The sequence below is a fragment of the Vicia villosa genome, linkage group LG1 (genome assembly GCF_029867415.1).
Source record: "Vicia villosa cultivar HV-30 ecotype Madison, WI linkage group LG1, Vvil1.0, whole genome shotgun sequence".
Lineage (NCBI taxonomy): Eukaryota > Viridiplantae > Streptophyta > Magnoliopsida > Fabales > Fabaceae > Vicia > Vicia villosa.
The window spans coordinates 74,095,275-74,121,085 of record NC_081180.1 but is presented as its reverse complement, the minus strand read 5'-3'; the positions used below and the strand labels follow the sequence as shown (position 1 = coordinate 74,121,085).

General features: G+C 33.6%; 6 protein-coding genes across 6 annotated transcripts; 3 read left to right on the top strand and 3 right to left on the bottom strand.

The window, feature by feature from the left end:
- Window positions 1-2,507: 2,507 nt before the first annotated feature.
- On the top strand, window positions 2,508-3,233 carry LOC131645922 (uncharacterized). The gene has a single exon (XM_058916113.1). It carries the CDS (start codon window positions 2,508-2,510, stop codon window positions 3,231-3,233), a length of 726 nt encoding a protein of 241 aa, XP_058772096.1.
- A 261-nt stretch (window positions 3,234-3,494) lies between these two features.
- LOC131645911 (uncharacterized) lies at window positions 3,495-4,022 on the top strand. The gene has a single exon (XM_058916105.1). It carries the CDS (start codon window positions 3,495-3,497, stop codon window positions 4,020-4,022), a length of 528 nt encoding a protein of 175 aa, XP_058772088.1.
- Window positions 4,023-5,072: 1,050 nt separating this feature from the next.
- Window positions 5,073-5,534, top strand: LOC131645899 (uncharacterized). Its single transcript, XM_058916096.1, has one exon. The coding sequence runs from the start codon at window positions 5,073-5,075 to the stop codon at window positions 5,532-5,534; it is 462 nt and encodes a 153-aa protein (XP_058772079.1).
- A 6,939-nt stretch (window positions 5,535-12,473) lies between these two features.
- Window positions 12,474-14,761, bottom strand: LOC131609638 (pentatricopeptide repeat-containing protein At5g39350). The gene has a single exon (XM_058881399.1). The coding sequence runs from the start codon at window positions 14,677-14,679 to the stop codon at window positions 12,676-12,678; it is 2,004 nt and encodes a 667-aa protein (XP_058737382.1). The 5' UTR covers window positions 14,680-14,761; the 3' UTR covers window positions 12,474-12,675.
- A 2,246-nt stretch (window positions 14,762-17,007) lies between these two features.
- LOC131645888 (protein FAR1-RELATED SEQUENCE 11-like) lies at window positions 17,008-18,493 on the bottom strand. Its single transcript, XM_058916088.1, has 3 exons — window positions 18,386-18,493; window positions 17,977-18,291; window positions 17,008-17,721 (listed from the first exon to the last, which is right to left on the bottom strand). The coding sequence occupies exons 1-3, from the start codon at window positions 18,491-18,493 to the stop codon at window positions 17,008-17,010; spliced, it is 1,137 nt and encodes a 378-aa protein (XP_058772071.1).
- A 3,574-nt stretch (window positions 18,494-22,067) lies between these two features.
- LOC131609626 (glycerate dehydrogenase-like) lies at window positions 22,068-25,405 on the bottom strand. The gene is made up of 13 exons (XM_058881391.1): window positions 25,149-25,405; window positions 24,839-24,922; window positions 24,254-24,394; window positions 23,970-24,091; window positions 23,736-23,817; window positions 23,581-23,653; window positions 23,409-23,500; window positions 23,235-23,309; window positions 23,044-23,151; window positions 22,879-22,956; window positions 22,637-22,681; window positions 22,429-22,543; window positions 22,068-22,326 (listed from the first exon to the last, which is right to left on the bottom strand). The coding sequence occupies exons 1-13, from the start codon at window positions 25,269-25,271 to the stop codon at window positions 22,304-22,306; spliced, it is 1,161 nt and encodes a 386-aa protein (XP_058737374.1). The 5' UTR covers window positions 25,272-25,405; the 3' UTR covers window positions 22,068-22,303.
- Window positions 25,406-25,811: the final 406 nt, after the last annotated feature.

Here is a 25,811-nt window from a genome sequence, read left to right as displayed (position 1 = left end):
AGGTCAAGGTAAGTATCATAATATGCACCAAGGAAATAGCTGGTGAGTTTGATCTCAATAAAAAGTTTTGTTTTGGACCATCAACTATAAAATTTGGTGATGTGTTTTCTCTTTGACCTTTTTAGAAAGTAGGGGAGCATTCATATAATCTGAATACAGGTTGATCTCCAAGTTGGGGAGAGTCACATTCAAAATAAGAGTAAGTACTTATGGTAATCGGTGAAAGATAAAAGAAGTCGTAGCTTGAAAAAAAAAGAGAGAAGTAACAACGTTAGAATATAACGGTTGCTGAAAAAAAAAGTGAAAAAGAAAAAAACAAGCTACGAATGAAAAAAGATGGACAGGTAAAGGAAGTAGAGTTTTAGAGAAAAAGAAATAAGTTATGAATTGGATGCTTCCCTATATTAGGAACAACCCTTGATTATCTTCTTTTCTTTGAATCTAAACCACATTACAACCATAGAAAGACCTTCTGATTCTCAGATTCCACAAGACTTGATGCGAGCAATTTGGTGAACGTATGATATGGATCTTTGTTGATTTAATTGTTTGGATGAGTGTTTAACCCCTCTTTTATTCATCATACTTTTTGATGAGAGTGATTAGTGCTGATTCAATTACAATTGTGTAGTGTTTTGAACTTCTGGAGGTAATTTGCTTTCAACGTTTGTTTCATGTGTATATTCTGAGTTTGCAGGTAGAAGAGGAGTATTTGACTTAGTTACTGGATTGAACCACTTGAGAAAACCCTTTTTGAAAAACTTGTTGCTTGATTGTCAGTAAACTTTGCTGGAGGTGAGTAATTTTGTTTAGGGACAAACAAAACTCTAAGTTGGGGAGAGTTTGTTAGGAGTAAATTAATGGTAAATTCATGTGTTAATATAAGTGATTTCTTCTCTAAACCAATGCAAAAATGTGATGAATCCATAGGTTTTTATTAAGAATTGAACTGAATAAGTTTAGTTCATGTGTAAAGCAAATCGAATCACTTGTGGGTGTTATTGTTGCAGGTTTTGAGCTGAATAAGAACTTAAGAAGAATATGAGGAGGAAAGAAAGCTGGAAGTCTCAAAGGCTGAAGAAAAAGATGGAAAGTGCAAAGGGCGCGCCGCGAGAGTTCCTAGGCGCGCCGCGAAAATACTTCTGTTTGAGAGGCGCGCCGCGCCAGCCCGTTGCCGCGCCGCGGCCTCGGCGTTAAAAGCCCAAAACTTCTATTTAAAAGCCCTAGCTTCCAAGAGAAAGAGAACTTTGGTGAAGAGCGAAATTAGGAGAGCAATCTGAAGGTGCAGCCACAATCATCAATTGAAGACCAATTCTCTATCAAGCGAAGACATTCCTTTGATGAAGATGAATTCTTCCATTAATCTTTGTATGTTCTTCATGTCTATGGAGAGCTAAATCCCTCTTGTTGAGTCTAAGGTAGTAGTTAACTTATGAATATACATTACCATTGATTAATTCCTGTGAACAATTGTTTGGATTTATTATCAATAAGAAACCTTGCTTTTAATTTACATCATTGTTGAATCTTTGATCGAAAGAAAGGATTTAACTTTTGCCCTAGGTTACTATATTGATTCAATTGCAATTTGCAGAGATGGAATTGTAATTGGGTTTTCATAATTATCGTTCTTAATTACTATTATCGTTATTGTGATTTGGAGAGATCGAATCTCATATCGGTAAAAGTTATCTAATTTGATTTGCAGACATGGAATCTTATTTGAGGATAAGTGAAGATAATGATTCAAAGGATTGTTCTATTGAGAATTAATTGATAATTGTATAGGATTAGGTTGATGAACCCTAAAGACTCAACATCTTTCTTTAATTGTTAACACAAAGTCCTTTACTTGCTTTTATTTTATTATTTGCTTTTGATATTATTATTAGTATAAAACAAACCAAACCAAATTTCTTCACTCAAAATAAACAACTATAGAACGGCAGTGATATTAACCAATCCCTGTGGATACGATATATTACAGAAAATATTTACCCACAAATACTTTCAACACTATCACTGAAGAGGAAATTTGGAATGCTGTAAAAAGCCTGGGGGATAACAAAGCACCTGGTGCTGATGGCTACACTGCAAAATTCTTAAGGGCTAGCTGGAGCATGATCAAAACTGATATTGTCAAGGCAGTCCAGGATTTCTTTACTGATAACAGACTGCATAGAGCAGTAAATTGTGCTGTTGTGACTTTGATTCCCAAGACCAAAGATGCTAAAACTATGAAGGAAATTAGGCCAATTTCTTGCTGCACAATCATCTACAAATTTATATCTAAGATTCTCACCAAGAGATTGAGCAAAGTCATCAACCATGTTGTTGATGATAGCCAAACTGCATTCCTGCCAAGCAAAACTATCCATGACATCATCCTTTTGGCTTATGAAATTTTGAGAGGCTATAATAGGAAACATATATCTCCTAGATGCACCTTACAAATTGATATCCAAAAGGCATACGATACTGTTTAATGGGATGCTTTAGAGCAAATTATGGTTGAAATGAATTTCCCAGCTCAATTCATCAATTGGATCATGATAGCTGTTAGGACTGTTTCCTATAGATATATGATCAATGGCCACATGAGCAGAATCCTTCAAGCCAAAAGAGGTTTAAGGCAGGGTGATCCCATATCACCCCTGCTGTTTGTCCTAACTATGGAATATTTACATAGGACCCTTGGAGAGTTGAAAACTGATAAGGATTATCAATTTCACCCTAAATGTGCTAAGTTAGGCATAACAAATCTCTACTTTGCTGATGATTTGTTATTGTTTTCCAGAGGAGATGAGAAATCTGTGCAAGCCCTTATGAAAAGATTTGACCAGTTTGCTGATTCTACTGGTTTGAAGGCAAATCCAGCTAAGTGTAAAATCTATTTTGGTGGTATTTCTGATCAGATTCAGCACCAAATAGCATATGGCATTGGGCAACTTCCCTTCAAATACTTAGGTGTTCCTCTTGCGTCTAGGAAAATCACCATCAACCAATGTCAGCCTCTAATCAATAGGATGTTGGAGAAGATTCATCATTGGTCTTCAAATATGTTGAGCTATGCTGGAAGACAACAATTGATTAAAAGCACTATGATGACAATAACTGGATACTGGATGCAGGTTTTTCCCCTTCATAAGAGTGTGATCAAAAGAATTGATATAATCTGTAAAAACTTTTTGTGGTTTGGCAAAGCTACTGGCAGGAAAGCTTTAGTGTCTTAAGAGGCTATCTGTCAACCAAAAAATGCTGACTAGAACAAAGCCACGATTCTAAAGATGCTATGGAACTTACAGATGAAGTTTGATAAGTTGTGGATTCGTTGGTTTTGTGCCTACTATCTGAAAGGAGGAACTATCATGCATTGGCAGGTGAGAGACACTCATTCTTGGATGATCAAGAATATCATCAAGGTGAGGGATATTGCTTTGGCTAGTGACTATTAGGTTAAGAGTATTCAAAGGAAATGCTTCAAGACTAATGAAATGTATAATGAGATTCGAGGTAGTGATGTTGATAGGAACTGGAGAACAATCTTTTTCCATAACTATGCCCGTCCTCGAGCTTGTTTCACTATGTGGTTGGCTCTTTGGGGACGCCTTCCTACCAAGGACAGATTGTACAAGATAAAGATCCTTACTGATGGATTATGTAGTTTCTGTGGTAATTCGGAGAGCATTCAACACTTGTTTTTTACTTGTAGCTACACTGCCCAGATATGGCAAAGGATCCTTACCTGGCTAGGCTATAAAAGAAACAGTGGGGATTGGACTAAGGAAAGTAATTGGCTTAGCATGGAATCGAAAAAGAAAGGTTGGAGAAGGATTTTGCTGAGAATGGCTGCTATAGAATCTGTCTACCAACTTTGGCAAGCCAGAAATGCACTTTGTTTTGATCAAACAGTTCCGAGCCAGGATATGTTGCAGCATATTCAAACTGCAGTGATTTTGCGGGCTCAGACCAAAAAGTGCTTAAAAAATCATGTTCAGCAAGCTAACTTGGAGATTAGATAGGTTTATCTTGTTTTTGTAGCCTGTTTGATTGTGTGGTTGCCTGGATCTCTTTGATCGGCATATGTTTTGAATTGTTTTGGCAATAAAATTTATATATTTTACTCCACAAATAATAGGTGCAATTACCGTGCATAGATAAAAATCTATGCACCATGCATAGATTATTATGGACCCTTGGATCAACTTGTTAATCTAACGGTAAAAATAAGGCATATATAAGACGGGCTTCAGCTAATATGCATAAGCTTTTACTTATGCACCATGCATAAGCCTACATAAGTCCTTGGATCATGTTTTTAATCTAATAGATAGAAATCAGCATGCATATATATATATATATATAAATATATATATATATATATATATATATATATATATATATATCCTAATAACAGGAAAAAAACGTTGTATATCTTTTTTTGATCTCCTCAATTCCAACGATCACCACCGTCGCCGTCTCTCCTTCCCAACATCACCACCGTCGCCATCTTCCTTCCCAACCGATCACCACCGTCGCCATCCTTCCTTCCCAACACATCACCACCGATCAGCACCGTTGCCATCCTTCGTTCCCAACACATCACCACCGTCGCCATCCTTCACCACCAGCAATAATTCATTCCGGCGATTCCTCACAGCTCACTTTCATCCACGAAATTATAGGAATTCGATTTTACAATTATTAAATTGAATTTTAGAATTTCTCCCTTCAATTTCATAATTTCTTTCTTGCAATATGTGATTACGTAATGCAAGAATTCATTGAGTAATGTGTAATATGGTTGAGTAATGTTAGGATTCCATGAGTATTGTGTAATATATTTTGGGTAATGTGCAATGCTGATAGGATATTTTGTGTGCTACCTCCAATTAATGATAGAATAACCCTGACTACTGTATATTGCTTGATTAATGTGTAATATGTGATTGAGGAATATGCATATGTCTGCTTTATTAGAATTAAACATATATAATCTTTTGTCCAGATATTTCCATGTTGTCCTTCCTATTATTCAATTTGTAATTTGTATTTCGTAGGTTGCGTTGCTAATGAATGAGATTTCGTCTTCCACAAATGTCACTCAAGATGTTGGTTCTTACTCCGATGAAAATAAAGAATCCTGGCAACATTTTATCTTCCACGACCTTTCATCAATCAAGGATATCTACGCTCATGAAAAGGGATTTTCTTTGAGAAGAAATTTGCATTCCTTCTATGATTCTCGTAACAAAAAAACTGACATTGTGCAATATGTCCGTTATGTTTGTAACAAGCATGGTTTCAAGCATAGGAGTCGGGCGGATCCTAAGAACAAGACAAACTCGGATACTCCTGTTCTCATTGAATTTCAGAAAGAGAAAGAACTTCCCGAGGAAAGGACTGGTTGTCCTGCTAGTATTTCATTGAAGTATGATTCCAATGTTAAAGGTTATCAGATATACAAATGGAATGTTCCTCATAACCACCCTCTCCATAAACCCGAGCATTCGCATTACTTGAGATCGGCTTGAGAGATTAGTGAGCCTAAAAAACAACTTGCTATAATAAATTCGAAAGCAGGCATGTCTATAAGATCCTCCTTTCAAGTTATGCGTCAAATAGCTGGTGGTTCAAAGAACCTTGGGTATTGCTTCCAAGATTTAAAGAACTTTCTCACCACTGTTCGACAAAAGGAAATGGTCATTGGTGATGCAACTATTATCCAAGAATATCTTAGAAATGAAGCTTTGAGGAACCCATCGTTCTATTATGATATCCAAGTTGATTCTGAAGAGAACATAGCTAGCATTTTCTGGTCAGATGCAATAATGCAGCAAGACTATGAATTATTTGGGGATCTCATCAGTTTCGACACAACTTATCTAACAAACACGGAGTATCGTCCATTAGGTTTGTTTTCTATTCATTTCTCTGTATTTTCCTTGTTTCATTTGGTTCAACTTTTTTAATTATGGCACTACTATTATATTGATAACATCCATTTATTTTGCAATTATCAGTGCATGGGTTTATTCTCTGTACAATATTTATTAATACATCATTATATATTACTACTAAGATATATTGATAACATCCATTGTTTTAGGTATGACACTGCTATTATATTGATAACATCCATTGTTTTAACTTTTTCGTTATATGTTTTTGTCATACATACCCGCTCCATTCCTTAGATTTGACAATCACCGTAAGAGTGTATTATTTGGTTGTGCTCTGCTATATGATGAGACTTCAACAAGTTTTGATTGGTTGTTCACCACTTTCCTGAAGTGCATGAAAAATGAGAAATCCATTACAATTTATACAGACCAAGCTTGTGCTTTGATGAAGTCAGTTCGAAACATTTTTCCCGATGTTTTCGATGGGTTGTGTTCCTGGCACATGGGGGAGAATGCAAAGTCCAACCTAGGCTCTCGTTGCAATGCTGCATTTCTTATATATGCCTTATTTTCACCGTTAGATTAACAAGTTGATTCAAGGGTCCATAATAATCTATATATGGTGCATAGATTTTTATCTATGCATGGTAACTGCACCAAAAAAAAAGAAATAACTTTTTTTTATTATGGACCCTTGGATCAACTTGTTAAACTAACGTTGTATATCTTTTTTTGGGTGCAGTTACCGTGCATAGATAAAAATCTATGCACCATGCATAGATTATTATGGACCATTGGATCAACTTGTTAATCTAACAGTGAAAATAAGGCATATATAAGAAATGCAGCAATGCAACGAGAGCCTAGGTTGGACTTTGCATTCTCCCCCATGTGCCAGGAACACAAACCATGGAAAACATCGGGAAAAATGTTTCGAACTGACTTCATCAAAGCACAAGCTTGGTCTGTATAAATTGTAATGGATTTCTTATTTTTCATGCACTTCAGGAAAGTGGTAAACAAGCAATCAAAACTTGCTGAAGTCTCATCGTAGAGCTGGGCACAACCAAATAATACACTCTTACGGTGATTGTCAAATCCAAGGAATGGAGCTGGTATGTGTGACAAAAACATATAACGAAAAAGTTAAAACAATGGATGTTATCAATATAATAGCAGTGTCATACCTAAAACAATGGATGTTATCAATATATCTTAGTAGTAATATATAATGATGTATTAATAAATATGGTACAGAGAATAAACCCATGCACTGATAATTGCAAAATAAATGGATGTTATCAATATAATAGTAGTGCCATAATTAAAAAAGTTGAACCAAATGAAACAAGGAAAATACAGAGAAATGAATAGAAAACAAACCTAATGGACGATACTCCGTGTTTGTTAGATAAGTTGTGTCGAAACTGATGAGATCCCCAAATAATTCATAGTCTTGCTGCATTATTGCATCTGACCAGAAAATGCTAGCTATGTTCTCTTTAGAATCAACTTGGATATCATAATAGAACGATGGGTTCCTCAAAGCTTCATTTCTAAGATATTCTTGGAATCATACTTCAACGAAATACTAGCTGGGCAACCAGTCCTTTCCTCGGGAAGTTCTTTCTCTTTTTGAAATTCAATGAGAACAGGAGTATCCGAGTTTGTCTTGTTCTTAGGATCCGCCCGACTCTCATGCTTGAAACCATGCTTGTTACAAACATAACGGACATATTGCACAATGTCAGTTTTTTTTGTTACGAGAATCATGGAAGGAGTGCAGATTTCTTCTCAAAGAACATCCCTTTTCATGAGCGTATTTAGCGTAGAAATCCTTGATTGATGAAAGGTCGTGGAAGATAAAATGTTGTCAGGATTCTTTATTTTCACCGGAGTAAGAACCAACATCTTGAGTGACATTTGTGGAAGACAAAATCTCATCCATTAGCAACGGAACCTACAGAATACAAATTACAAATTGAATAATAGGAAGGACAACATGGAAATATATGGACAAAAGATTATATATGTTTAATTCTAACAAAGCAGACATATGCATATTCCTCAATCACATATTACACAATAATCAAGCAATATTATACAGTAGTCAGGGTTATTCTATCACTAATTGGAGGTAGCACACACAATATCCAATCAGCATTGCACATTACTCAAAATATATCACACAATACTCATGGAATCCTAACATTACTCAACCATATTACACATTACTCAATGAATTCTTGCATTACGTAATCACATATTGCAAGAAAGAAATTATGAAATTGAAGGGAGAAATTCTAAAATTCAATTTAATAATTGTAAAATCGAATACCTATAATTTCGTGGATGAAAGTGAGCTGTGAGGAATTGTCGGAATGAATTATTGCTGGTGGTGAAGGATGGCGACGGTGGTGATGTGTTGGGAAGGAATGATGACGACGATGGTGATCGGTGGTGATGTGTTGGGAAGGAAGATGGCGACGGTGGTGATGTTAGGAAGGAGAGATGGCGACGGTGGTGATTGTTGGAATTGAAGAGATCAGAAAAAGATATACGTTTTTTTTCGTTCTGTTATTAGGAGATATATATATATACATGTTGATTTCTATCCATTAGATTAAAAACATGATCCAAGGGCTTATGTAGTCTTATGCACGGTGCATAAGTAAAAGCTTATGCATATCAGCTGAAGCCCTAAATAATGATATGTCTTTTACATATTTGGCACTCTCTTGATTTTCGGTCTTGCTCCGCGACTACTTCCAATTGTTTTTTACTTCCACCAGGTAAAATATTTTTTTTCATCATGGTTCAGTGAAAGTGTTGCTATGGACTGCTTAGTAAAACTGCTTCCTTTTACAGTGAAGAACACATCTTATTAACCTTTTTAGACAAAACTGGTGAAGCAGTTTACAAGTTGATTATTAGATTAACATAATGCAAGAGTAGACAAACATCCCAGATCAAGCACGACGGACTGCAGAGATAAAATTCAAATTTTGTTGGATGGAAATCAGCATTGGATATGAAAGAAGGCTGTGGTTTCTGAGCAAAATACCTATTGCCTGAAGTATATATGAGAGAAGACTATGATTTCTGTTCTTATGGTCACTTTCCCTATAATTGTGAGAATTATCAAGTCCTATACAATGTTGGTTTTCACTTTTCTGGTCATTCATAATCAGTAACACTGTTGTTGAAGGGATAAAAACACTTTCTATGTGGATGCCAACATGACTGCAGAGATAAAGGAAATGAATATAAATATCTAAGGAGAAAAGAGAAATGACACTGACCTTCTAGATTGCATCCAACTCATATAGTAATACTGGAAATTTTCCTTTCACTTACATCATTCATGATAACATTTTATCGTTAATATACCAGTGACTAATACTATCGTCAAACTGTAGTATTTCAGAAATCCATGATCTGGTCTACTTGGTAGAAGGGTTCCATGCATGCGAGTTTAGGTATTGATCTGAGGGAATTATATGCCTCAAATATATGGATAAACTATGCTAGCAATACATGCAAGTTTCCTAATGGATATTCCTAAGAACATACACAATGTGGCATATGCTTACTGAAGTTTTATTAAAACCTTCAAGTAACCAACTCAATATTATAATGAATTATGCTAGCAATACACACTCTTTTACTGGTTGAAATTTGGGAGTTTCACTAAATTTATTGGGACCTACATGATTTAGTGGAATTCATTTCGATTTCAACCAATGGAAAAGTGTGTGTGTTGGGAAGAGTGTGTTGCTAGCACTCTTATAATAATATATGTATAGTTCCGATTCATCTTGATAAATTGACATGAAATTAACATGTATTACAGATCTTGCATCATAAATTTTAAAAAAATAAAATAAAGGGACTGCGAAATAGAATTGGTAGAGTCGTTCGTCCGATTTTCGCTCTAAAATAGAATTGGTAGAATTCACAAGGCCATTAATCTCAAGTGGGACTATAGGATCAAAATCTCAGTTATGAAATACCTGTGTTATATCATACCTTGTGAAGTCTGGCGTTGGTATAGTCTCCATTCCCATGTATCAAAATTGGTTGCTTTTGCAGTAAAGAGATAACCATATTTATCTTTTTGGACAACAAGTGAAGGCTACTTGAACTAAATGATACATGTGCGGTCTAGCAGGAGAAGAGAGAGCAGATCACAAGTTGGAGCTAAGCATAATGTAGGATTAGACGAAAGATCACGACCCGATATACACATTTGCCCAACTCCTTTCACAATTTGGTTCAGATCTTGTAAAGAATCAATTCTACAAAAAATTGATCATTTTGAAACTATGAACATGGGATTTCATCCAATTCAACATATCTTACAAATGGGAATTTCAATGATATTTCACAATGCAGTATCAGGCATAGGTATGTGCATCTTGCAGTTTGAAAGCATATGTAATTTCCCGATATCTGGCTATAGAACACACTTGTCATTGTAACGGATTCATTATGAGTTGCATAGGAACCAACCAATGACAAAGAACATGTGATTCCTATATCTTTTTCTGTGATTCTGTAAACCAACTGGAATTACTAGCAACAAAATCCAACTACTCAGAAAGAGAATGAGGGAGAAAGTGAGTGTCATGGCAGGACTATGGAGCGCAGAATGACTTGACAACCTTAGCAAAGGAACAATATGAATAACTTAGGAAACTGTCTCGGCTGAAACTGCAAACAGGCATTAGCAACTGAGAAACTTGTAAGATGATGATTGTAAGAAAAGCACCAGTAGTCAGTATTGGCAATTGGGTAGTAACAAAGTGCATTTGTAATAATTGTATCCCAATTCTCCCCTTTGAACTCTATGCTGCCAAGTATTATTTATGTAAGGTGCCGCTTACAAGATCACCATTTATCTATCTCCATCATAACTAACATAATTCCTTAATTAACCCATTTTGGATAGAATTTCATGTTTGTCGCTAAGGTTGTTAGCCTGACAACATAGTTTATAGGGTTAAATAAGTTTTTAGTCCCTATAAATATGCCACTTTTCACTTTTAGTCCTTACAAAAAATTTCGTCGAATTTTGGTCCTCGTAAAATTTTCTGTCACAAATTTTGGTCCCTCCCGTTAGATTGCTCTAACGGAGGCTTACGTGGCATGCCACATGTCTCGCCACGTCAGACAAAAGCAGAGTTTAAGAAAAAGAGGCAGATTGCGGGGGTTTTAAACCCCCTTTAAATAACTGAAAAAATAATAATTTCTCACAAACAATTAATCAAACAATTTGGTAGACAAATTATTTTTGCATTATGAGAAAGATTCAGATGCCACAAATTTAGAAGACATCCTTTTTTTATAGACATTATTCTTTCCAACTTGTTTGAAGAAATATCTAAATCATTCAAATTGATAAGTTGACAAATACTTTGTGGAATGAACCCATTAAAATAATTGTCTGAAAGATTAATGGTATATATATTTAAAAGAATTCATAAAATCATTTTTTAAAATACAATTTTTTAAATTTATAAGAGAAAGTTTTAGTCTAACTTTTTTTAAAATATTTTTTTTTGAATAATGACCTTTTAACAAATGGTATTATAACTATTTTAAGACACTTCATATGATCTACTCAATTGTTATGATATTTTTATGATAAAGTATAATGTAGTTGTATTTGATTTAATCTATTTTTTTATTATAAAAAATATATTATTTTGTAAAGTATATATTATTATTTTTTATATGTTAAAAATAAAAATGATATTATTATTTTGGAAACAAATAATTTAAAAAATGTGACATTTGTTTTTGAATAGAGGAAGTAATATTTAGTAATGGTTTAAATATAGTTCTTTTTAATTAAAACCTTTTTACATAAAAAATCCAAATATTTTTAAAATTAATGTTTGGTAAAACTGTATTTCAGATTTTTTAGTGAAATAAAAAATTTAAATCTTTTTAAAAACATTAATTTTAAAATTTTTAAATATTTTTAATAACATAAACATTAATATATGAAATTTCAAAACACTGCACTATTTATGTTCAAAATAGCATATTATATATATATATATATATATATATATATATCCAATCAGGTTTGAAATGTAGCTTATAAAATCCTATATTTGAGTATTAATATTGATCCTTGATAGAGTTGATAACATTAACCATATAGGAGTATTTATTTAAGAATATTATTGTTCCTTAAAATAATAAGAATAATACTGTATAGTAGGTATATGCATAGATGTCAATAATATAGGCTGTAGAATGGAAATGGACGTGTATTTGAACACAGGCTTAGAAAAAATATGAACACAAACTTAGAAAGTAGTCTACAAAGAGGGGGAAACAAATATCTTATATAAGAATCAAAGACTCTTATAAAATGGATTTCTAATTCCAACCATTATGAAGGAAGGAAGTAAAAGTTCAAAAATAAAAAGAGCTTATTTAATTGCTTGTGAAATATTTCCCTACTAACCGTTAAATGTTTGTTAAAAATAATTGGTTTTTAAGTTATTTAAAGGGGGTTTGAAACCCCCGCAATTTGTATCTTTTTTTTTGTATTGACTTTAACTGATGTGGCATGACAGGTGGCGTGCCACGTAAGCATCCGTTAGTGGAATCTAACGGAAGGGACTAAAAATATGGACGGAAAATATTGCGAGGACCATTGTTTGAAGAAATTTTTTGCAGGGACTAAAATTAAAAGGTGTCATATTTATAGGGACCTCTAACATATTTAACCCTACTTTATAAGAACCCGTCCAATTCACATATTGCTAACCTCAACTGAGCTGTGAGCAGGTAATTTTCGTAATCCAACCTCATTTACCATATCTCTTACCATTTCAGCATCTCTCCACCTTCCTACAGCAGCATAAAGCTTTGCTAACAGAACATAATTTCCAGTGTTTTCAGGTTCAAGCTCAAAAGTCCACCTAGCAGCTATCTCTCCGAGTTCAACATTTTCATGTATCACACAAGCACCAAGTAGTGCACCCCATATAGCATGGTTGTGTGTTACAGGCATTGTTCTAATAAGATTGTAGGCATCATTCAGTCGACCAGCACGGCCAAGAAGATCAACAATGCACGTATAATGATCAACACGAGGAATAACTTGGTACTTTTTAAGCATAAGATTGAACAGAGACAAACCCTCATCAACCAAACCTGCATGGCTGCAAGCATGTAGAACAGACGTGAAAGTCACTTCATTTGGTTTCTCTCCAGATTGAACCATTTGATAGAAAAGCGAGACAGCCATTTCACCGTGCCCGTGCTTTCCATAAGCAGCAATTATTGCACTCCAAATAATAATATCCTTGTCTTTGAAAGGAATTATATCAAAAACTTGGTGAGCATATCCTAAACTTCCGCACTTTGAGTATATATCAACTAGCATACTAGCTACTTCAAGTTTGCAAAGAAATCCCAACCTTATAAGGTAACAATGTATGTTAATTGCCTGTTTGAGGTCAGCAAGAATAGCGTATGCAGGAAGAAGACTATTTAAGGTTGGACTGTCAGGCCGTACGTTTTCCGCCAGCATTTGTTTGAAGAGTTGTACTGCGTTTCTAGCAAGCTTGTTATGTACGAACCCAGATAGTACTGCATTCCACGGTGCAGTTCTTTTCTTAGAGGTTTTCATAAACACTTTATAACTGAGGCTACTACGATTGCATTTGGCATACATATCAATTAAGGCAGTTTCCACAACAACCTCAGACTCAAGATTTTGCCTTATAGCCCATGCATGTAGGCATTTTCCATGTCTCAAAGAATCCAAATCACCACAGGCTGATAGCAAAGAAGTTACACTAACCAAATTTGGTTTCACTCCTTCCGACTGCATCATTCGACACAACATTAAAGCATTTTTTGCATCACCATTCACAACATATCCATTAATCAAAGTCGTCCAAGTCACCACATCCTTCTCATTCATCCCATTCAACAACAACCGTGCTTCCTTCATCTCACCACACTTAACATACATATCCAGCAACGCATTCCTAACAACCATATTCCCCCAAAACCCTTTCTCAACAGCCAACGCATGAACCTCTCTCCCAACCTCTACATTCTTCAAAACTCCACAAGCCGGCAAAACCGAAACCAGAGTTGCACAATCAGGCTCTACACCCTCATCCATCATTCTACTATAAACCCTCAAGGCCTCCTCCGCAGAGCTATTCCGAAAGTATCCGCTAATCAAACTATTCCAAGAAACCACTGTTGGTTCAACCATCAAATCAAAAACCAACCTTGCAGCTTCGTTCTCTCCAGCAACCATATACATTGCCAACAAAGAGTTTTGAACAAATGCATCCCTATCAAATCCAAACTTAACAGTCTGCCCATGAACTCCAACTCCCAGATCAAATAACAACAACTCACTACAAGCCTTGATAATAATCGGATACGTGAAGTTATCAGGCCGACCCCGACCCGAATGAATCATTTCAACAAACACGTTGAGGGCATCATTGGGGCGACCCATTTGAACATACATCCTCATCATGATGTTCCACGAGAACAAACTTGGTTTGGGCAATTTGTCAAACAGTTGGGAGGCGTAGGAAGCATGGTGGCACTGCGCATAGGTTGTGGCGAGGTTGGAGCAGAGGTGGGACGAAGAGAGTAAGCCAGAAGTGATGATTAAAGCGTGAAGTTTTTTGGCTTCGGAAAGGGAATTTGATGCTGAAAATTTTCGTAAGAGGGAGTCACATTGTGATGATGCGATGGTGAAAAATCTATTCCCTTTGTTCATAGCTGCATTCGTTCATTCACCAGTTGCAGTTAACGCGAAGTCCTGAACTTATATACCGTTCGGAGCACCCAGCATATTTCCATATTTCTATTGTTCCAAAAGAATATTTGAATTAAAAAATTTAACTTAATTATTATCAAAATTTTATTTTAAAATATGCAAATATGAGGTGGACCTTTAAACAGCACTTGAAATAAATTTTTTAAAGTTGAATTCGTCTTAGCTCCACTCGATAAAAATTAGTTTAGTTTAAGATTTGATTCAAATTTGTCACAAGTCTTTTTAAAGCTCAAAATCAATTTATTTTAAGTTCATAAACAATTCAGTTTAATTCAATAGATTTATCTTATTAGATTTAAACTCATTTGTTTCATAAATTTATAAAATATTTTTTTAAAAAGCTAATTTTTTAAAAACAACATTCTAAATTAATATTTTTTATAAGAATGAAACTATATTGAATTTAAATTCAACTTATTTGATTCATAAACCAAGTTCTATAATTTAATTGTTGAATCGAGTTTCGAAATGTATTCGAATTAGTTCGGTTCATTTCTAAACCTAACTTTAACACAATACTGTCATAATTAAATGAAAAAAAAACATATATTATTTCCGATGGACATACCCATTAACATCCTTTATATTTTTTTTCAATTTATAAAACATGTCACATAATAGTATATTATATTTTACTTTCTATAATGAAATTAATAAGAAGCAATATAATAGAAGAGTAGAGATGAAGGAGAGAAAGAGAAGAAGAAAATTTATTATAGTATTTACATTCTTAATGAGTCATATTTATAATGAAATATATAATAGATGGAAAATCAATATGAAATATCATAATTGATGGACATCCATAATCATGCGATTTATAACACTCATATTTGGATGTCCATAAAGAATATGTCTCGTTAATATTGGAGGCAACTATCGGGGGATCAACGAGGGGCATATTACACTTGTGACACACTTTGTGAGAGACGCACCACTTTTCCACCTAAAATCTTAAAGTGGTAGGTGTGTAGGTTCTCTCACTTATAATTCATTCTTCCCTTTTCAAATCAATGTGGGACTTCTTCCTCACTCTCAACACTTCTCCTCAAGTGTGAGTCTACACAATACTCCCTCTCATGTGGAAGCTATCTCTTCCACATACACTTGTATTTATTGACTCTCTTAGGCTACATGTATCCGTTGACTTTCTTCAACTACAAGTAAGCCGATCCCTTTCTCGAACCAAAGGCCCCGATACCACTGTTGGAGGCAACTATCAGGGGGTGAACGAGGTTGCATATTACACTTGAGATACACTTTGTGAGAGACACATCACTTGTCAACCTAAAAATTTAAGGTGATAGGTATGTGGGTTCTCTCACATATAAAGTGTTCATTCTCCCATTTTCCAACCATGGGCGGTTTCACCATATGGCCCGGGCTCTTTATCTGGCCAATTTTTTTTAGGTAAAAAGTTGAAAGGGAGAAAAAAAGAAAAAAGGGAAAAAAAACAACAAAACACATGGCCGCTTCCTTCTTCTTTGCTTTTTTTCCGGTCAGGTTTGAATCTCATGGCCTTTTGGCTTATCGTTTTCATATTTGTGAAGTCTTTGTTGTGTGTTTTGTGGTGATACTGAGAAAGAAGAGCTTTGTGGTTCTTATGTTTGAGTCACGTGTTTATATTATGTTGAAAAGTCAGCATGCTCTTCTTTTAATTTATTAATTGTTTTGTTGTTCTTATTATTTGAAAATTATTCTCTCATAAAACACAAGCGTTTTTACCGTAGAATGAAAAGAACTATGGTACTTCACGGTTTCTACAGACCTCTGCAAGTTTTCTTGTCTTGTTTTTTCTACTACTATTATCTATTATGTTATTATACTTAATTGGGTTTATCTACCCTATGCAACATTGCATAGGGTAAGGGGCGAATAATACACCACTTTCTTCAACATAAACCATCATATTAATTATTCTTTCCTTGAAAAGTGATTTTTTTTTTATTTTCTCTCTTATCCAATTAATACACCACGGTAAGGTGAAGAAAATGACCGAGAGGTCTTTTTTTCCATAAAAAAATAAATAAAAATATTTATGAAACAAAAAGCAAGTAACAATCAAATATTTATTTTCTCTCTCATCCAAGCATCACACTACCAAACAAAAAGCAAGTAACAAACAGCATCTAACCTGCATCACACTATCACACATTCAAGAACAATCAAATATTTCAATTTCAGCTTCCATTGTTAGGTAAGGCAGGTAACACACAACAACAAATCTAAGTTCAAACTAAAACTTTAAACAAGATTCCAAAAATTTAACTAAGACTTTAAATAAAAAACCGGATTCAAATTTTGTTGTGCTTGAGATTCATTCTTCCTCTTCTTGGTATTTGATGACTGAACATAACCTTCTTTGTCTGGACAAGTTGTAAAATTGTGGCCAGTTCTCTTGCAAAGGGTACAACTTCTTGCTTTTGTTGACAATTTGATTCCACCTTTTGATCGTTTGGTTTTGGGACGACCTTTTGTTATTGAACATGGAGGATTTTTAATAAATTCTACCGCATTCTCAATAGATGGACCCTTACCTTTATGTCCTCGTTCACTAAGCATATTTACTTCGACCGGTCTTTGAAATTCATCCTGACACCAACGTAATGGCAAGTACCTTATTGGAATCTGAAAGCAATCTTTATGAAGGAATATTGCCAATATATGACTACAAAGAATACCCCAAAACTCAAAATGCTTACAGCTACAACCAACCACATCACCATCCCATAAGACTTTATGTTTTTGTGATTGTTTCTCATTGTAATAATTCACAATAAATTCTACACGTTTTTCTTCACAAATCTTGTATTGAGTTGCCCTCTCAAACTCCTTCTGAAACTTCGTGAAAGCAAATTTTGTGAAAATATTATGAACTTTCTCCTCTAAAGGGGATAAAGATCGAAGTAAAGATCCCCTATATGTATCTAACATGGTGTGATGTAATAGTTGTTGCCCAATGTCCTCAATGGCAAGATCAACCTAAAATATTAGATTTTTTTAGAATTTTAGTGCCACTAGCTATTAAATACTATCATTATGAAAATAATCAAATCCACATGTGAAAACATTAACAAGATGACTAAGCTAAATTAACATATAAATACTTACTTGTTTGAAAAGTTGAAATAAACATGAACGAGATGAAGTAAGGAGTTTCACAAATTCATTTATACTCTCTGATCTTCATGTTGTTGTCATACCCCTAAAGAAATGTCCACGAAGATAAGCTGGTACCCAATATTGTTTAACTTCATACAAGCCTTTTATGTGCTTGTTTGCTTCTAGATTGTACTTGGAAACAATTATAAACCACTCTTCTTCAAAATCATCAATATTGTCAAGCTTGTAAAGCTTATAAAAATCAGCACACCATGATGAATATCGATTTCGAAGAATTGAAGTAAACCAACCACTAAATTTAGGAGTAATGTGCCATATACAAAAGGCATGTTTTGTGGATGACATTTCAAAAGCAATTGCTTGAGTCCTCCATGGATCTTGATCAGTGATGATTGTCTTTGGAGGCTTCTTCATGAGAATAACAAAAGTCTGAAAAAAAATCAAATATACAAGGATAGTATTAAAAAAGATGAAGGTAATGGTCTACCAAAGTTAATAAAAAAAGAGATGTATATGAACTAACTTTCATTAACCATTGAAATGTAGACACTGTTTCATTTCGAATAAGTGTACAACCAAACAATATTGTCCTTCCGTGATTGTCGACACCAACAAAAATACCAAAAGGCATATTGTAAGAATTCACCTTGTAAGTAGTATCAAATGCAACCGCATCTCCATACTTTTGGTACAATTCAAAGCAATGAGGCGGAGACCAAAATATATTCTCTCGTCTTTCTTCTTTATCAACAGCGAATGCAAATTGGAAGGAGGAGTTTTCTTCCTTGGCACACTTACAAAGTTGTAAAAGATCATTAGCATCACCATCCAACTTATCTTGGTGAATCTTATTTGTATAGGTTAGAAAAACCCTACTTAATTTTCTTCTTTTTGGTTTGTATTTAGATTTAATTGAGTTTGTCTTGGAATTTTGGACTTTACCATTAATTTGCAATTGATCCAACTTTTTTTTTACTATATATGAATATAGTTCAAGCTAAAAAACATTTGGTATTTTCAATGGTTTATAAATTTATGGAGTTAATTTTGATATTTTCGGTGTCGACAGTATACATTGAAAGAGCTTTTATTAGCAATAAGATTATCAAGTCTAAATTGCGCAATAAGATCAACGATGTGTGATTCAATGACTTAATGGTATATTATACTGAGCGGGAGATATTCAAGTCATTTGATCATGTCGATATTATTCAAACATTCACCGCAAAGAAGTCTCGGAAATGACATTTGCCTCATGATTTTATTTAACACACTATTGTAAGGTTATGTTTCATCTCTTTTATTTTAAACAATAATTTTGTTAACAGTGTGAATTTGTGGTCTTTAAATTTTGTTAACAATATAAATTTTGCGGTCTTTATATTATATACAATGTTGAATCCGGTAAAGCTTCCGGATTAAGGTTTAATTGGTTCAATCTATGGTCGAACCGTTTATTAAATAAACTAATAATATGAAACTAAATTTTGATAAATATGTCGCACATAATCATATATTTACAATTTAATAAAATAAATATTTCAAAAATCAATTACAAACTTAATAGAACAATATTGATAATACATACTCCCTCCATTCTCTTTTATAAACAAATTTTACTTTTTAGATTCATTCAATAAATGATATATCTAGGTTATATGTAGTCAAAATACATTATTTATTGAATATTTTTGCTTATAAAAGGAAATGGAGGGAGTATAATAACACAACATAGTTGTACATTTCATTTTAACCTTCATTTAAGAATAATTTGAACAAATTAAAAAATTACAATAAAATAAGTTAAACTAATTCAAACCAAAAGTAAAATAATAGAACATAACAATTAAAATAAAGTTCATATAATTAAGAATACCTAAATTAAAAGATAGAATACAAAAAATAAACTATACAATACACTTAATTAAACAACAAAAAGCAAATTCGAGTTGAACTACGACAAACATATGATGGAGTGTGGTTGAACGAAAAACTATAACAGAGTGACAAAACTTGGAAATTTGTAATAAAAACACGAAATTCTTTTTTGTGATTGGAAAATGTATGTTTAGTATTTATAAATTAAACTTTTTAAAATAAAAAAATGGTCAATTTGATGATTTTTTTGAACCGACCTATTTTACAAAAATAACTCTGATTCTATGGTTCAAATGGTTTTGATGGTTCAATCCGGCTTTCTCGGTTCTACTCCAGTTTTGACCCACTAGCGGTTTTTAGATGTTAACCCAATGAGATTCATCTCTGGCTCACAGTCCAACCGGTTGAACTGGCTGGTTCGGTCTGATTTTTAAAACATTGATTAAACGAGATAAATAAAACTACTCATCAAAATAAGTAGTGATTCAATAAAATTTTAATAAATTTTATTTTTTCATATTGTGGAAATTATATGAAATGAGAAAAATTAAACTATTGATCCAAATATTGAATAGTGAAAATTTATGGATCGTTTTTTTTTTAAATATGTGAAAAAGATTAAGGGAGCTTGTTAAAAAAGATTGAGTAGATATTTTAAAATTTTATTCTCTCTTATAAAATAATTGGCTTATTTGGAAGAAACTAAAATGACGACTTATCTAATACAACCTTTGGTTGAGGAATAGAAAACATCATTTATCTATTATCTTTAAATAATGTTCTATCCAGAACCATATTTTTATTCAAATCATTAATTTCGAGATCTTTTCTATTAATTTATCTTATAGTTTTTTTGAAGTCTCTATCTATCTTTATCTATTTGACTTCTCTCTATCTGATCTACTCTCCTTACCACATAATCTACATGTCTTTTCTCTACATACACAAGCCACCTAAGTCTATTTTCCACAATCTTTTCTACTATATATTCGACCCAACACTCTCTCTAATATTGTCATTTCTAATCTTATCATGTCTAGTCTTACCACACATTCATTGCAACATCCTCATCTCTGTTACACTTAATTTATTCTCGTGTTAATTCTTAACCGTCCAACATTCGCTCCCGTACAACATCGTAGGTCTTACTGCATTTTGATAAAAAAGTCTTCAACTTTAACAGTATCTTTGTGCCACCTCGCTTGAATTAGATGGTTTACATCCCCTTTCATTTCTTCGTCGTTTTATTTTACATATCCGAGTTATTTAAATCACTTGAATTGTGAGATAATATTGTATCCAACTTTCACTTCAAAGTTAGAAACACTTACCTTTTTGCTGGACTAACATTATGCATACTTCGTCTTACTTCTCCTTAGGCGAAAGTCATGCGTTTCTAAAATTTGTCTCCAAATATCCAACCTCTCATTTAAATCCTCTTCCAACTCTCCAAATAGGACTATATCATCTAAAAAAACATGCATCTTAGTGTTAGATCTTAGATGTGTTTCGTGAGTACATCTAGGAGAGGGAATAGGCTAGGCCGAGCTAGGCTTTGTCAAGTCTGAGTCTGTCCTGCTAAAAATTACAAACCCTAAATCTGGCCAATGGCCTATCATAGGCTTATTTTAAGATTTGAGTCTTACCTTTTCGAATGGCCGTTTGGCCTTTTAGCCTACATGAAAGCCTATTTTATTTGAACATTTATAAATAAGCAATTCAATGTTTAAATAGACTAACAAATTAAAATATCAAAGAGACTAAATGCTTATTTGCATTTACTTATTCGAGTTTACATACTAACATAAGTTTTATGGTACTATTTGTTTAAGAGAACTTATGAAAACAACAGTTAAATCTTGATACAAATTTATTGTAATAGAGAAATTGTTTGTCTCTCCATGTTGTGCACACTTATTGATACCCTTTCATAAGTATTTTAAATAACTCAAATATATGCAATTCTAACCCATTTTTTCTCTAAAACTTTTCACAAAATCTCTATAAATATTCTATTATACGCTTTCTCAAAATCTGTACTAGCACACTACAAGCCTTAAATCTTCTTTCTTGAGTCACCTAAAATTCTTTACATGCAGCAAGTAAATGTGAAGTTTCTCCTCTCATCAACACTACACTTTCTTCTTTAATATTAACTCTCTGGCATTCGTTTGTTTCTTACTATGATCATTATCATTATGTAGTTACTCAGTTCCTACAGTTAATTTTCTAAAACTTTCCCTCACTTTATACTTGTAATTAAAGTTCATGAACTTGTGGTTCTATTTCCTCTATAAGAAATAAAAATTTACGCATAACTCAAATAGTTGTCATTTGCATTATGGTCTCCTTTATTGACATTTTAAATAACTGGCAAAATTTCTCATCTTTTATTTTAAAGTGTTTCTGGTTCACTTGAGAGTTTTAAATAAACTACAAGCACATGATAATGATACAAACAAAGACAGTATTCATAGTTTATATTCCCACTGCCACCATTAAACACAAGCTTTGAAGGTTCTTGCAGGGATAAAAACCACGCCTGTATGCCTATACAGCTATACTACAGCTTTGAAACTGGTAAACCTGCAATCAGAAAGAGAGTATACAATTCCATTGTTAACACTTTCAACAAGTTTTATTCACAACAATATTTGACTCGGGTGAAAGTAAGAAAGATGTTCTTACTCATGGCTTTTGCATTGACAATGCTTGGGCATGCAGCCGGAGGTTGAGCATTTTCATTGAGGAATGGTTCCACCCTGTTGGCATCAAACCATACCGGGTAGCCTTTGATCTTCCCCTGTATAATATTATAAGGAGACTCATCAGTTTTACTATTCAAGACACAGTGATCATAGGAATGAAACCAAGATGGAGAGACATATGGATTTACCAGCACATTAAGAGCAGCTAGTGTCGCCATTCCCTCACGAGTCCACTGCAAACACATAGATTTATATGAAGCAATTGATAAGTTTTGAAAATATTCAACCGCGAAAATACTTTTTATTGGATAGGCAAATGTTAGTAGTTTGTTAGGGAGAAGGAGAATTTGTTAGCAGCAGAAATCGAACCATCTCAACTCATAACATTGAACTACATCATCAGGGACGTGAAAAGGTTAGAAGTAGTTACCTTGGAAGCAGAAGCAATGTGTGGTACTACAATGGCGTTCTTCAACTCTGCAAGCCCGGGTTTCATGTAGGGTTCTTCCTGATAAAAAAATTCACATGGCGGCTTTTAACTATGGCTGTACTAGAGACGAATCTAATTATCCAAAACTAGACAAGGTTCAATTACCTCAAACACATCAAGGCCTACACGAAACAACGGGTTCTGTTTCAAGTGCTCCACAAGTGCAGCTTCATCAATAACAGGTCCTCTACTGCAGTTTATAAGAATTGCTTCCTGTAATAGGAATGTTTCATAAGTAAAAGAAGACTAATCTACAAGATAATTTATACGAGAAAAAAAGCTCCTTGAAGTCTTGCCTTCTTCATCTTGGCAAGTCTTTCCTTGTTGACTAGATGATAAGTGGTTTTATCCAAGATAGGATGAAGACTAATCTACAAAATCACTCATGATAAACAAAATTGTTTGAAATAATCAAATGTTGTGATATGTTTATAGTTACAAAGTTTAACTCTCAGCATCAGAATTCTCACTATATCAGCCTCCTGGAGAACCTCGTCCATGGACGCTGCCCTTTTCCAAGTCACCGGTGTTTCACCATTTGCCTTTAAGAAACCAGCATAAGCTGCATTATGGAAAAATAACTATTAGTCAATTTGCTTTGAACTCAACAAATATCCATTTCAACAAATCATAGGGACATGCCTGTGACAAATTTTTCAAGTCGCGTAGCTTGGTAGAGATCGAAGTATATCAGGTTCATCTTGAAACCTTCAACCTGATACAGCTCAAAACAGTTGCATCATAGTCAACTTAAAGTCATTAACAATTGCATCATAGTCAACTTATTAAAAAGCTACCATCATTCTTGCATAGGCTGATCCAATACGGCCAGCTCCGATAACACCAACAGTCTGTCCTTTGAGTAGGTTTCCGACAAATCTATCAGATAAACAAAACCAAACTAGTTATTCAAACCTTCATAAGAGTATGTATGGCATTTTCATACTTCAATGTATGAAGACTAACAAAGAAGAACTTGCGCAATATTTAACAAAACTCGTAGAAGAAACAAGAAACGATGATTTTCATACAGATGAGGTAGCCATCCATCATATAGACCCGCCCTCATGAACTCATCCGCCTCAACTATCCTTCTAGCAGCTGCCAAAGACAATGATGCTGCCAGCTCTGCAGTAGTCTCCGTGAGCACTCCCTACCAAAAACAAAGAATCAAACTCATGTCTGAACTCTGAACAAATAACTTCCTCATCAAGACTATCACTATTTGTCATAAACACACGCGCGCGCGCACACGTGCACCATAATCAAGCATGATACATGTTAACTTTGCAATTTAAGAAAATAGATAGCTTACAGGAGTATTTCCAACAGCAACACCGTACTTGTTTGCAGCATTGACATCAACATTGTTATAACCAACAGCCATATTACTGAAAGCTTTGCCTCCTGCTTTGCTCAAAGCAGAGAACAACTCTTCTCCCCAGTCTTCAGTCAGCTGCAATAGCAAATAAACTCTCTCTGAATTTGTTTTAAAAATCCATTCAAAATTTAAACTTATCTTAAACTAATTTGATTGGATACCAGTACTCTATAGGCAAAATCCATTCAAAATTTAAACTTATCTTAAACTAATTTAAATTTAAAAAATGACTTGTCTGATACATAACCAAATTTCATGTTACAAATTACAATGTAAAGTAGAATATTTAACAAAATTATTAAAACCTAGAATAAATAAAAAAACTATTTAAAAATGAATTTATACCCTAAAATCATAAAATTAACTCAGAATCAAAACAAATCCACACAAAGCATAAACAAACAATAACTTCAAAATGATTAAAACAAAAAACTTGAAAATTTTGATGAACTAGTAATTCGATGATCAACATAAATATAAATTAACATCATGTAATTCAATTCATGTTACAAGAACTACCTGTCCAATAACTCCATCACACTTATCACCAATTAAAGCAATGATATCTTCAACAGACAGAATAGTTTTCTTCTCAGTACATATCTGAATCAACAAACACAAACAAATTCAATGCTTAGAAAATCTCTTATTTCAACAAAGAGAGAAAGGAGAATTAATCTATGAAGCACATACTAGTATACCAGAAACATACGACAGACCTGACACGTCGATACTGGTAATAATTTAAAAAAATAAATAGATTAAACGTGATCATAAGTGTCAGAGTGTCGGTATCAGACACCGGAAACATTACAGGTGAATTACTTACTTCAAGACGAACGTCTTGCTGAATGAGAAGATTAATCCAACGTGTTCCAGGCATTGATTTAGTGCTAACAACTCTGTATTTTCCATTTGGATTCCAAACTTGGATTGAAACTGGTTTCGCCATAGTTGAATGATGATGAATTTTGAGTAGATATTTGGTTTTGTGGTTATTGTTAGGGAAATAGTTAATGGTACGACGAGAAGCAAAAATATGAACTAACTATATACAATCCTCTAATGAATCCTTTGTAGTAGTACCGTTTTTATTTTCTATCCCTGGTATAATTTAGGGTTAAATATGTTAGTAGATAGAGGGACTAAAACTGAATATAGAAAGTAATTTTATATGAATTACAGTAAAAGTTAATATTTTTTTTATAAGAATTAAAAATTATTTTTAAAATATTTATAGAGAATAAAAATATATTTAACCATTTAATTTATTCAGCTTTACTTGTGGTTAAATTTAATTGATAAATAAATCAATTGATGCCAAAGAGATGAGTTGAATGAAGTATGGGATTTGGGCACTTTTCATGTAACGTGAGGCTGTTAGGTATTTGAAAGGAAAGAGATGAGTTGATGTAACGTTTGGGACTCTCGTTGGGATAATATGTTATCCATTTCATCCTATTTCTCCAAACTTAATATCTCAATTTTTTAA

Bases quoted from the DNA above. Each gene is read 5' to 3' on its own strand.
- LOC131645922 (XM_058916113.1), top strand. From the start codon at position 2,508: ATGGTTGAAATGAATTTCCCAGCTCAATTCATCAATTGGATCATGATA.
- LOC131645911 (XM_058916105.1), top strand. From the start codon at position 3,495: ATGTATAATGAGATTCGAGGTAGTGATGTTGATAGGAACTGGAGAACA.
- LOC131645899 (XM_058916096.1), top strand. From the start codon at position 5,073: ATGAATGAGATTTCGTCTTCCACAAATGTCACTCAAGATGTTGGTTCT.
- LOC131609638 (XM_058881399.1), bottom strand. From the start codon at position 14,679: ATGAACAAAGGGAATAGATTTTTCACCATCGCATCATCACAATGTGAC.
- LOC131645888 (XM_058916088.1), bottom strand. From the start codon at position 18,493: ATGCCTTTTGGTATTTTTGTTGGTGTCGACAATCACGGAAGGACAATA. The intron at 18,292-18,385 runs GTTAGTTCATAT...ATTTTTTTTCAG, and splicing joins CATTTCAATGGTTAATGAAA to ACTTTTGTTATTCTCATGAA. The intron at 17,722-17,976 runs GTACCAGCTTAT...CTAATATTTTAG, and splicing joins ATGAAGTTAAACAATATTGG to GTTGATCTTGCCATTGAGGA.
- LOC131609626 (XM_058881391.1), bottom strand. From the start codon at position 25,271: ATGGCGAAACCAGTTTCAATCCAAGTTTGGAATCCAAATGGAAAATAC. The intron at 23,818-23,969 runs GTATGAAAATCA...TTTATCTGATAG, and splicing joins GATGGATGGCTACCTCATCT to ATTTGTCGGAAACCTACTCA. The intron at 22,682-22,878 runs GTAACTACTTCT...ATGTGTTTGCAG, and splicing joins ACATTGCTTCTGCTTCCAAG to TGGACTCGTGAGGGAATGGC.